The sequence below is a fragment of the Rattus norvegicus genome, chromosome 10 (genome assembly GCF_036323735.1).
Source record: "Rattus norvegicus strain BN/NHsdMcwi chromosome 10, GRCr8, whole genome shotgun sequence".
NCBI classification, from domain to species: Eukaryota; Metazoa; Chordata; class Mammalia; order Rodentia; family Muridae; genus Rattus; species Rattus norvegicus.
The window spans coordinates 40,152,077-40,165,434 of NC_086028.1; the positions used below are offsets into that span (position 1 = coordinate 40,152,077).

At 46.0% G+C, this 13,358-nt stretch overlaps 1 protein-coding gene across 2 annotated transcripts in view; it reads right to left on the minus strand.

The window, feature by feature from the left end:
- The window catches only part of Glra1 (glycine receptor, alpha 1), a 100,329-nt gene that overhangs the window by 23,793 nt on the left and 63,178 nt on the right, over positions 1 to 13,358 (minus strand). For both annotated transcript variants that reach the window (XM_006246378.5, NM_013133.1), the window contains 1 exon segment: positions 197 to 420. In XM_006246378.5, the coding sequence (XP_006246440.1) occupies positions 197 to 420 (224 nt within the window).

Below are 13,358 nucleotides of genomic sequence, written 5' to 3' on the forward strand. Positions count from 1 at the left end.
GATGCTGTGTCTTGTCAAACACAGCTGTGTGTCAACACTCGCTACTGATGATGGCTGAGTCTATTTTGTCTTTGTTGAGACACAGGGTGTCTTAAACTCTACCTTCTCTCACAAGCCTTTTCCCACCCTCTCTCCTTGCTGTTGATGAAGCCCATTCCTAGAATTCCCTGGCGTTATGGTTGGCTCCGGACCTCACCTGATGCTGTAGAGGACGTTGCCGTTCCGGGAGATTCTCAGCAGCTTGTTGTCCGTGGTGATCTCGTGGAAGTGGGCCCCCTTCTCATTGGCAAAGAACAAGTCAGGCTTCCAGATGGAATCCAACATGGATGGGTCAAGGTCCAGAGAGTCGTCAGGATATTCATTGTAGGCGAGACGGGGGTCGTTCCACTGCTGCCTCAGGAAGATGTTGACCCTGTAGTCCTGCAGCCAAGACAACAGTGGGGGTGGGGTTAGGCTCTGGGCATGAGCTCTCGAGAGGACCTCTGGCTCACAGGTCCTAAAGCCTATCCTGGAAGACACTGAGTGTGGCTGCATGTCTGTGCACCAGGGACCAAGGTCGCCTCCCCCATTCCTCAGGTAAGTATATGCAAATCTGAACTTTAGCAGAAATGTTTTATTTTGGAGGGATTTTAGCTGGGTATGGGGGCTCATGCCTGTAATGACCAATATGAATTTGAGGCTGGCCTGGATTACACAGAGAATACTGGGTCAGGACTGCAGGGCACGACCCTGTCCTAAAACAACAAAGAAACAAACAAAGCCAAACTGAAAACAAATTAAAAATAAATTTCAAAGACTAATGTAAAAACCTTCTTCCTTCCTTCCTTCCTTCCTTCCTTCCTTCCTTCCTTCCTTCCTTCCTTCTTCCTCCCTCCCTCTCCCCCTCCCTTCCTCCCTCCCTTCTTTCTTTCTTTTGTGTGTACAGCACACATGTAGCAGTCATAGGATAACATGTGGGAGTTAATTATCCCCTTTTACCACGCGGGCCCTGGGGATCGAGCTCAGGTCACTTAGGTTCGATGGCAGACATTTTTACCTCCTGAGCTGTCTCTCCAGTCCACTGTTTTTATCTTCTCTTTATCATTTGGTTACATTTACATTCTATTTTTAGGTGAGGGGATTTTTATTTTATGTGTTTGAATGTGAGTATACGTGTACATGTATATGTATCACGTGTATGCCTGGGATCTGAGGAGGCCAGAAGAAAGAACACTGTTGTACCCCCTCAACCCCCACTTTGTATGTATGTATGTATGTATGTATGTATGTATGTATGTATGTATTTATTTATTTATTTATTTATTTATTTATTTATTTATTTATTTATTAAGACTGGATCTCTCTGTGTGGCCCTGGCTGGCCTGGAACTCACTCTGTAGACCAGGCAGGCCTCACACTCACAGAGATCCACCTGCCTCTGCCTCCTGAGTGCTGGGATTAAAGGTGTGCACTGAGATGTTCAGTTTATTCCTCTACAGTGTAAATAAAACTGTGTGAAAAGAGAAGCTGAAGGTCGTTTCTAGCTATGTAGTCTGAGGTCGTGCTGGGATTCGGGCAGCTCATGTAGGGGCAGGGCAGGTCCTGCTGAAGGCTTGTTCAACTGCTCTTGCTGATCGCAGGATCTGAGAGGCCATTCTATTTCCATTTACACCTGGAGAAGTTGTCAGAAAGCTGGGCAGATGCGGCTAAGGAATATTCCATAAGAAGAAGATATTTCAGTAGGATGTCTTTTAGGAGCTTGAGGAGCACATCGGTTAAGAGCACTCACTGCTCTTCCAGAGGACCCAGGTTCGATTCCCAGTGCCCCCACTTGGCAGCTCACAACTACCTGTAACTCCAACTTCAGGGCAATTTGATACCTTCTTCTGGCGTCTATCAGTTGCACTCCACCCGCACACGTACATAAAAACAAAATAAGACTCAAAAAGAGAGAAGTGTTTTCATTTTGCTGGGGAGGTACTGTAAACTTGTAGTTCTTGAATGCAGTAGCACTCTAGATAGAACTTGTAATGCATTTCTGTTTCCCAAGGCAAAGGGCAGAGCATCAGTGTTGGGGTCTCCAAAGGGCATTACTGTCCCCAAGATTAATGACTCAAAGTCTGACTTTTGATGCCAACCTTTAAGAAGTAACACACGTGCTTGCACACACACACACACACGCACACACACACAGACACACACAGACACACACACACAGACACACACACGAACACGCACACGCATACACACATGCACACACACTTGAACACACACATGCACATGCACACACACACACGCACACCACACACACATGCACACACACACACACGCACGCACGCACACACATACACACACAGACACACACAGACACACACACGAACATGCACACACACATGCACACATACACTTGAACACACACATGCACATGCACACACACATGCACACACACACATGCACACACACGCACGCACGCACACTCGCTGGCACTCTCGCTCACACACAAACCCATGCATATACCCACACTCACACGCACACCCTCTCTCATGTGTGGGAAAACTCAGCTAATGAAGGTTGAAGTCCACCATGACCTGATAACCTCTGAGCTTGGTGCAAAATGAGAGACTCCCTTGTTAGCAAGTTTTCTCCTTCTCTGACCTTGCCCTGGGAATTCTAAGCTCCCCCTCTCCCCTGCCCATCTTAGGAATGTCGCATAGCCTCAATTAGTATATAGGATCAATTTCCTTTCTCCAGACAAAACTTGCTCTGCCAGCACCTGAGATTCCTGGAGTGCCCCGCATGCTAATGAGGTTTGCCAGTTACCCTAAGCCCCCAGCCAATGACCTTTGCCCATCCTGCATGTCCCTACCCTCAGTCTCCCAAACCTTTATTAAGCCTTCATTCACCCTAAGTAAAGCTGATCTGCCTACTGATGAGTGGTTCTGGTGTGGTCCTTCACTGTATGTACTCACAAACCCCCTGTGTTAGCCAACGGTCCAAGAGGACGGAGAGACCCACACCCATGTGCCCACCCCACCAGCATCCCTCCCCCTCATACATCCCTGTACGCACTCTAGAGATCACTCTGTCCCTGAGGGTGCCATAAAAAGGAGGCCACCCTGTACCTTCTCTTGGGGTGCTGTGTCTGAGCCCTCATTAGTCTTGGTCCATCACTGACAGGGATGAATGGAATCAAATGATCTCCACATGGTCACTCCACCCCTGCCTGCTGCCTCCCATGGGCTTCATTCTGGTGGAAATATCGATAGCTTCGTAAAACGTTCCAAAGCATTTTATAGGATTTTCTTATAATTTAATTGCAGCCTGTCCCTCAAGCCCCATAGAAGGTGACATTTAGTCTCATAATCGCAGGTCTTTGAGTCCCATGATGAATGCTAGGCCTGGATATTGTTGTTTAAGGTTTTTTTTTTCTTTTTTCTTTTTTAAATTGAGGAGCTGAAGAAATGGCTCAGCAGCTCAGAGCACTGGCTGTTCTTCCAGAGGACTCCGGTTCGATTCTGAGCACTTACATTAACGCTCACCACCATCTCTAACTCTAGTTCCAGAGAATTTGACACTCTCTTATAGCCTCCCTGGGCTCACGTGCACAGGTTTACATTAGGTGAGACATTCATACATATCAAATGAAAATTTAAAAAATTAAAATTAACATTTAATTTGTTTACACCCCCCCCATCCTCCCCGCCCTGTGTGTGTGTGTGTGTGTATGTGTGTATGTGTGTGTGTGTGTGTGTATGTGTGTGTGTGTGTGTGTGTGTGTGTGTGTGTGTGTGAAGCCTATGAGTGAAGACATGGAAGTCAGAGGTAAGTTCTTTCGTTTCACTAGGTAGGACTCTGGACTTGAACTTGGGCTGTCAGGCTTGGTGGCAAGTACCTTTAAGAGCCACCTCACTGACTCTGGATGTTGGGTTTTGTTTGTCTTTCATTGGCATCTCCGGAGTTGGCCCCTCCTCTCCTTCTCCTCAGAGCTTACCCAGAGAGTGTGTGTGTTAGGATGGGGTCTGGGAAAGTCATCTGGGAGTGAACAGGCTAGGAATGGTTGGGCAGAAAAAGCCACCAGTCCCCAAATCCCAGCTATACTTTTGATGTTCCTGCTAGTGACACGTCAAGACTGTTCACGTAGCTCCGAGGGAGAAAAGGAAGTGACATCTCTTAAGAGACTTTCCATACTGCCACACACATTCACTTCTCGCAGATGCTCTGGAAGCAAACACCCAGATCCCCACAGCCATGGGGAGAAATGTGCTTGAAAAGACTGAGGCACGTGTCCAAAAACAGGGCTCATGGGTGGGGGCATGTGGGGCTGGGATGGTGTGGAACAGCCCTCTGGTGAGCATTTGATTTGGATGGAGGAAGTCTGCTCTTGCTTTGGATGCTCTGTCCTTGTTGCCTGGCAAATCCTCTGACCTCAGCTTAAGTCCTGCCCTCTTTAGGAGCTGGAAGCAGCAGATATCCCTAGCTTTCTTTTTTTTTTTATTTATTTTTTATTTTTTGGTTCTTTTTTTTTCGGAGCTGGGGACCGAACCCAGGGCCTTGCGCTTCCTAGGTAAGCGCTCTACCACTGAGCTAAATCCCCAACCCCATCCCTAGCTTTCTTGCTGAACCCCCAGAAGGATGGGATCCTTAGAAACCCTGATCTGAGTTCTTCCTCCCTGAGAGTAGCTTCTCCCCCAAGCATGATTGGCAGCAATTGGGAAGAATGATGGTGAATTCTTGGTTCCCCACATCATCTCTGCCATCCCTAATGGTCCTTACCTACTTTCATGTCTTACTGTTTCCTTCCTGCAGAAGTAGTGCATGTAAACAAAGAGAAAGGTGTGCATCGTTCGAAAGAAGGAAACAGGCCCCACAGGATCTCATTATAAAAGGACTAATGAGAGTCAGAGCAAGAGACTCAGACAGCATATTGTAGGGCTCCTGATGCCTGACATCATCTCCGGCCACTGGCCTCAGGCTCCTGACAGCTTCTTTGGCTCCTGACTTCTCCCCATGGCTCCTCCTGGACTCTGTTTCCCAGATAGGTTCCCACCATGGCACTTTCCTCCTGGGGTTGGTAAGGAGTTGTGGGAAATGCGGTTCAGAAGGGATGGAAATGGCTGGTGTGATGGGCTGAGAGTCAGTGCTGCTGTGGTTTCTGAGCCCTACACTTTGCTAGCTTAGTGTCTGACACATGTGGAGTGCTTGAAAGTTCAGGGGTTCAGAGAGGCCACAGCGGGATTCTCTAACCTAGGACTTATGGTTCTACTTCTCAAAGGCAGTTCAAATCCCCAAGGTGGGGGCATTCAGAGGTGTCAGTCAACTATTTTCAGTATCAACTCGACCACCGACACTCTGATTTCTGGTTATTGGACAACCAGTTGCTTTGTTTATAGGACCAAGGAAAGACATTAACTCACCCATCTATCCACCCACCCACCCACCCACCCATCCATCCATCCATCTATCCATCTATCTATCTGTCTGTCCATCCATCCACCCATCCGTCCATCCATCCATCTTCCTCACATTTGAAGGCTTCCTATGTGTTGTATAGTTGGATTTCCCCTTCTTTCCTTCCTTATGGTGTCTAATTTAACATTCTAACACCTAATAAGCTCCTCTAAATTAAGAATTGTGGAGAAAAAGGAAGCTCAAAATGCTTGAACAGGAAAGACCTCAGAGCTTTCGAGAGTGTGTTTTTGGAAAGGAGATTTGGAAGGCAAGAGGCCCACTCCCTGTTGTCAGAAGAAAGAGACACAGGAGTAAGGGTTGGATGGAAGAAGCAACCTTAGGTTCCTATTTTTTTTTTATAAAGATTTATTTATTTAAAGTATATGAGTACACTGTATCTGTCTTCAGTCTCACCAGAAGAGGGCATCAGATCCCATTACAGATGGTTGTGAGCCACCATGTGGTTGCTGGGATTTGAACTCAGGACCTCTGAAAGAACAGTCAGTTCTCTTAACCACTGAGCCATCTCTCCAGCTCCTTTTTTTCTTTTTAATGTGTAGCCCAGGCTGTCCTCAAACTCTCATCCTCCTGTCCCAGCCTCTTGAGTATTAGATTATAGATGTATGACACTGTACTTGTAGCCATGCACCTTTTAGAAAACAAACAATACTTAATTAGTTTTCAGGTATGTATGTGTTGATATGTGTGTGCATGTGCTATGGCATGGGTGTTGAGGCTAGACAACGACTTTCAGGAGTTGGTCCTCTCCTTCTACTATGTAGGTTCTGGGGCCCTAACTCAGTCTGTGAGGCTTTGAGGCATTTACCTTTATTATCAGAGCCATCTTGCAAGCCCCTGTGCACATTTTGAAGTCTTAGATTTTTGCTCTCAATAAGTTTTCCTTTGCTAAACTCAAATTGACTCTTAACACTGACTGGGCTGCATTGGATACAGGCAGGCAAGTGGGCAGAAGCAGAAACAGAAGGGGAGGAAGCAGAAGGTTTTGTTTTCTGCCCTCGCAGAACTCAGATTATCTGGCACACAAGGCAAACTGTGGTCAGAAATATCCACTGTTGGAGCCCAGAGTATCAGGGGTCTTAAGATGTACTGACAAACTGTTATCAGATGTAGTCCTCAAATCACAGATCGGAAGGAAGCCCCTGAGACGCCCATTTCAGCTTGTCTTTCCTCCTGAAGCCAGCGTCTCAGAGCAGCTCTCGTGCTGAGATAAGGACAATAACTGCGTGGTGCTGCTTAGCTGGGAAAGGCGCCAGCAGTGTGTGAGGACAGAGGTGACGTGCGAACCCTTAGAGCAGCCATGAGGGATGAGGTCAGAGCTTCAGGGTATTTAAGGTTAGAAGGAGGAGAGTCAGGGGTAAAAGGAGTCTCATACTGACAAACCCAGCACAGAGAGAGCTGGGTAGGCAGGTGCATTCATGTTCACTCGACCTAGCAAAATAACAGCTTCCCCTTATGGAGGACCGACCTACTGTGAGACAGGCATCGTGTCTAAGCCTTTTCGTTTTCGATTCTGAGAATAATCCTGTGACATAAGTATTTTCTGACCTGATCTTTAAAAAGTATGTGTACGTATTGGTGTATGTGTTCACGGGTGCATGTGTGTGGTTGTTTGAATGACGAACATCCCCCCACAGGCTCAAGGGTTGAACACCTCGGCCGCAGCTGGTGATGCTCTCAGGGAAGAGTATGGAAGTGGGGCCTTGTTGGAGGAAGTACAGCACCGGGCTGGGAAGCTTTATAGCCTTGCTTCACTTCCTGTTCTCTCTGCTGAGGGCGATGTAATGCTACCACCCAGCTTCCTGCCCTTGCCACCGTGCCTTCCCCACTGTGATAGATCTCTAGAACTGTGAGCTAAGACAAAGTTTTCTCCCTTAAGTTGTTTCTCATCAGGTTGTTTTATCACAGTGATAGAAAAGAAACAAGTATAGTGTGTGTACGCAAGTGCAACTGTGTGTGGAAGCCAGTCATCTCCTGTTTGCTCTCTGTGTCTCTCCTCCCTCTCCCCCTCTCTCCTTTATTCCTCTCTTCCTTCCTCTGCCTCTTTCTCGGTGTCTCTCTCTCTCTCCTTCTCTCTCTCCCCCACTCCTCTCTCTCTCTCTCTCTCTCTCTCTCTCTCTCTCTTTCTGTGTGTGTTTTTCTCTCTTTTCTCTGTCCCTCTGTCCTTCTGTCCCTCTTCCAGTCTTTGAGACAGTGTCTCTTATTTGTCTGGAACTTGGCAAGTAGGTTAGGCTGGCTTACCAGTGAGTCCTGGGGATTCGCCTGTCTCTTGCTTTTAAAATGTGTATTCTGGGGCTGGAGAGATGGCTCAATCGTTAAGAGCACTGACTGCTCTTCCAGAGGTCCTGAGTTCAATTCCCAGCAACCATATGGTGGCTCACAACCATTTGTAATGGGATCTGATGCCCCCTTCTAGTGTGTCTGAAGACAGTGTCAGCTATACATATACATAGAATGAATTAAGTGAGTTTAAAAAAATGTGTATTCTGGGGACTGTACTGAGATCCACATTTGTAAGACAAGCACTGTGTGGACTGAGCCACCTCCTCAGCCCTCAACCTGATTTCAAAGACAAAGAAGGAGGTAAATATGCTCAAATCAGAGGGTTGATAAAGAAGGGTTGAGGGGTGGAAGTGGCTGGAGTTTGCACCTGATTTGTCTGATGATTTGCTCTCTTATTAGATAAGAGAATAAACAAGAGAGAAAAGTTTAAGGCATAAGAAGTAGGGTCCAATTGTCCCAGTTTGCAGTTGATATGATTCTATACACAAAAATACCAAAGACTCCAACAAAGGCTATTGGAGGTGATGCATGAACTCAGTCAAATACCAGGATCTTTGCTGAGAAAACAAACAAACAAACAAACAACAAACAAACAAACCAAACTAGCACAGCATCCTATTCACAAATGAATCAAAACACAAAACCCTAGGAGCTGGGAAGTAACCCAGCAGATTGCTTGGCCGGCATACACCAAGTACTGGACTCCGTTTTCAGCATGATATAAACCTGGTGTGGTGGGGGCACACCTGTATCTTCAACACTAAGGAGACAGAGGCAGGAAGATCGGAAGTTCAAAGTTAGGGATGGAGAGATGGCTCAGCAGTTCAGAGCACTTGCTGCCCATGTAGAGGACTCCCAAAACCTGCATGGTGGGATGCAACTGTCTTTAACTCTAGTTATAGGGAGTCTGATGCTCTCTTCTGACTTCCTAGGGCTCTGCATGCATGTGGTACATAGACATGCCTGTGCATATATGTATTCATACACATGAAATAAGTAAATTATAAAAAAACAAAGAATTTCAAGGTAACTTTTGGAAACAGGGATTTTGAGGACAGTCTGGGCTACATGAGACTCTGTCTCATATACAACTCCTGCCCCCATTCTGGTTCCAGGAATGCACTCAACTCAGGATGTGAAAGACCTCTTCAATGAAAATGACACAACTCAATAAGAAAATATATGGGAAGGCAGAAGGAGCTTTCGCGTTCACGGAGTGAAAGAACCATTGTTAAAGACTCCCACCACCGGAAGCATTTACAGACACAAGGTAATCTTCACAGGGACAGAGAAATAATCCTCAAATCCACACAGAAGCACAAAAGCCCAAACTTGAGTGGAAAGGGCAAAATTGGAGAGTAATGGAACCTGGCTTTAAGACATCCTGCTGAGCAGTAGTTAAAGATGCTGTGATACGGGCACAAGAGCAGATGCAGATCCGTGAGGTGGAATACGGCACGGGAAATAAATCCAGCATCTTCATTCTACTGCTCCTTAGTAAAGGTGCCAGCAGCAGACACCGGAGAAAAGACAACTTCATTGACAGAGAGTGCAGGGGAAACCTGGACATCCAGAGTAGAAGGCTGTCACCCTGTTCAGAAAACTATCTTAAAATAGGTGAGACCTTAATGCAAACCCTTAGAGCCTGTGGGTTTTCAGACAACTCCAAAAGCACAGGAAACAGAAAGAACCAACAAACTTAAGTCACAAGGCTCCTGCACAGCAAAGGACACTGTCCGTGGAACAAAGAAACACGCAGTCTGGGAAGTGCTCTTAACCACCGAGAAACATGCCTAGCTCCTGGATATCTTTAAAAATCATCGCCATCACTCACAGCAGCGTGAGCAGGAGCTGTGGCTGACTGTCAACCGCCTTTGGGACCCTTTCCTCCTACAGGGCTGCCTCATCTAGCCTCAATAGGATAGGATGTGCCTAGTCTTACTGCAACTTGATATGCATGCCAAGGCTGTTGATAACCATGGGAGGCCTCCCCTTTTCTGAGGAGAAATAGAGGAAGAGTGGATTAGGGAGGGACCGGAAATGGGGATGGGGGAGGACTGGGAAGAGAAGAGGGAGGGGAAACTGTGGCCAGGTTATAAAGTAAAGAAATTAATTAATTAATAAAAATCATTGCCACCGTTTGAACACATGTGTTTCTGCTAGAAAGAGCTGTGGTGACTTTAGTCTCAACTAGATATTACATACATATGGTCCAGGAAAGCTAAATAGATTTCCCAGATTGCAAAGCAATTCCATGACTGAGGCAAGGCTTTTATGTTAATTGTCAACAGGACACAATCTAGAATCATTTGAGATGATTGAAAAGGAGCTGAACTCCAGCTTCCAGCTTGCATCCACTGCTCTCTGCTTAAAAGTATTTGTTTTTGATTATGTGTATGTGCGTGTGCCTGTGCATCTGTATATACACCACATATGTGCAGTGCCCATGGAGGCCAGCAGAGGGCGCCAGACTCTTTAGAACTGGAGTTATGGAAGGTTGTGAGCTGCCATGTGGGTGCTGAGAACCAATCCATGGTTCCTCTGTAAGACCAGTTAAGTTGTCTTTTTTTTTCTTTTTCTTTTTTTTTTTCGGAGCTGGGGACCGAACCCAGGGCCTTGTGTTTGCTAGGCAAGCGCTCTACCACTGAGCTAAATCCCCAACCCCCACTTGAGTTGTCTTAGCCACAGAGCCGTCTCTGCAGCCCCCTTTCTGCTTCTCGACTGCGGTTATATTGTGAATAGCTGCTTCAAGCTCTTACTGCCTTGATTCACCCACCATAGTAGACTGCACTTTTGAATTGTGAGCAGAATAGACCCCGTCTCCTTTAAGATGTTTCTGTCAGAGTATTTTATCACAGCAATGAGGAAGTAACTAAGACACATAGTCATTTGGACTTCCACCTCACTTCTTTTTCTACTCTGTGTTGTGTATCTTTAGAAGCTGTCTCATGGTCAGGGGAACTTGGTTCCAGTAAGTGGCAAAGCTGAGATTTGAACCCAGTAAGTTAGTGCTGTCGAAGCATTTAACCTGGCTCTCTTCAAGTTCCTGACTACTCAGTGCATCAGATAAAGCATGGAAATGTCACAGAGGGCAAAGGACAGGAAGCTTCTGTCCCAGCTCTCTCAGTGGCCACTTTCTGATAGGCTGAAGAATGTGGTTCACTGTGTGCCTTCCCTCTGTCCTGAGCTGGTGGAGTTAACTCCATTTTTTCTTGGGGTCCCTTCAGTCTTCTTGATAGTTTTCAGTCAAGACTGTTAGAGGCACATCTCACTGTTGCTCCTGTGCTGTCCCCGTCCAGACACCTTATATGAACTTTATCTTCCTCCCCAGCTGGATATCACACGCTAAGAGTTAGCTTCGCACACAGGAGCCAAGAGGGTGTTTTGGATAAGTGGAGCTAAGGATCCCGCCTTGCCTTTATGGGATTGAGAAATCTCAGTATGACTTCGAACATCATATAAAAATGCTGACAGCATCTGCTTTGATTGGATGCTGAATATCCGTTAGAACTTTATACAAATTATGTTTCTAAACCTTTTATCTATCACCCAAGCACTTGGGGCCCCATGATATCCTTTTCACAGGGAAGATACAAATTCACTGGCTTAAAGCAGAGGTCAAATTCTTTTTAGATTTTTTACTTATTTTATGTATGTGAGTACACTGTAGTTGTCTTCAGACACACCAGAAGAGGTCATCTAACCCCTTTACAGATGGTCGTGAGCCACCATGTGATTGCTGGGAATTGAACTCAGGACCTCTAGAAGAGCGGTCAGTGCTCTTCACCACCGAGCCTTCAACCTCCTTTTTTTAAAGATTTTTTTTAAAGATTTCATTTATTTTATCCAAAACATTTTTAAAGCCAAGTTCCATCAACTTTATATTAAGTCTATTTTCAATATTGATTATTATATTAAAACATTTTAAAGTGTTTTAAAATTAATTATTTGCTATTTAAATATTAAATATTCTGCTCAATATTTTAAAACGTTACTCAACATAAAATGAAGGTACTTTTAAAAGAAAAGCTCTATGTCAGAAATGAAGGAGGGAATAGAACACGCAGAGTCTACCTAGACCCTGCTGAGCTGTGTCACAGTGTCAGAGTTAGGGGGACTCTAGTTTGGAGGACTGAAAATAAGGGTGGAGTGCCAGACACACTTTTAATCCCAGCACTCAGGAAGCAGAGGTGAAAAATCCCACGCAGAGAGACCCTTACTCAAGTCTTGGGAAATCGCGGACCCCAGACACAGAGAGACCATTTTGGATGTAATAAGCAAAGGCGAGGTTTATTACGGAGACCTATTACAGAGAGCTCCGGGCCGACACGTATCCCGCGCAGGAGACAGAGGTGTCGGCCCCGAGAGGCTGGGAAAAAGAGCATTTAAAGGCAGAGGCTGTGAGCACCAGGGGATGGGGGATGTCAAAGGGGAAGGCACCACAAGTTACAAGATTGTTTTATGGCTTCATGAGATAAGGGGACACCAGAAGGTTTTATGGCCCCCTGGTTCCTGGAACAGAGCTACTAAATCAGGAGAAGGGTTGGGTCTTTAGGTCCTCATTATTTTTAAAAGTTTGTCAAAATTGATGGAGCATTTGTATTTGAAACACCTCTGGTTAGGCTTGGGCTGTCCGGTTTCTTGGAGTGCTCTCTGCAGGACACAATGACTGAAAAGCACAAGTAGGGGCTTATCAGGGTCTGGAGGACATCTGGTTAAAGTATGACTCTGAGTAAGCTGGGGGGATGTCTGTGGATGGTTTATGGGTCAGTCCTCGATAGCCTGAGCTGGTTCCTGCATTCCTTTTCTTTATCTTTATGGCCTGCTATTCCTGGCGGCAGGGCTTAGCCCTGAGTTTGTGGCTTTTGGGGCTAACTCTTTTAATTTTATATTTTTAAACCTAGAATTCGTATAATTCTCTTTTCAGAGGCAGGTGGATCTCTGCGTTCAAGGCCAGCTTGGTCTACAGAGAGAGTTCCAGGACAGCCAGGGCTACACAGAGAAACCTTTGAAACAACAACAACAACAACAACAACAACAACAACAACAACAACACAAAAACCAAACAAAGATAAAAGAAACAAAAGGAAATAGAGGTGGATTTGTAAGAGGCTGTTGAGGGGTACAGACGGAAGCTCCGGTGTTGACCTTGAGTCTGTGACCCACAAGGGTGAGATGCGCCACTTGAAAAGGAAATCACTATGAAGGCTGAAGGGGAGGTCAGGGAGTTTGCTCAGTAGGCAGGGTGCTTGTTTTGCAAGCACGAAGACTTGAATCTGGATCCCCAGCATCCGTGTAAAAGCCTGGCCCTGTGGTATACACCTACAACCTCAGGAATGGAGGGGCGGAGACAGAAAGGGTCTGGAGACCCACTGGCTAGCAAGTCTAATTGAAATGGAAAGCCACAGAGTCGCTGAGAGACCCTGCCTCAAAGAAAAAAAAAGTGGGGAGGAATAGAAGAAGACACAGGCACTCACACTGGTGAGCACACTCTCCTCCATGTGCCCGTGTATGACGCTGCCCACTCCCTAAAGGCAGAAGTGCCCAGTATTCTCTTCTACTAAGAAGGACCAAGACCAAATATATATTTGCTTTTGTAAGGGGGGAACACTAGAATTTAGCAGGGGAGA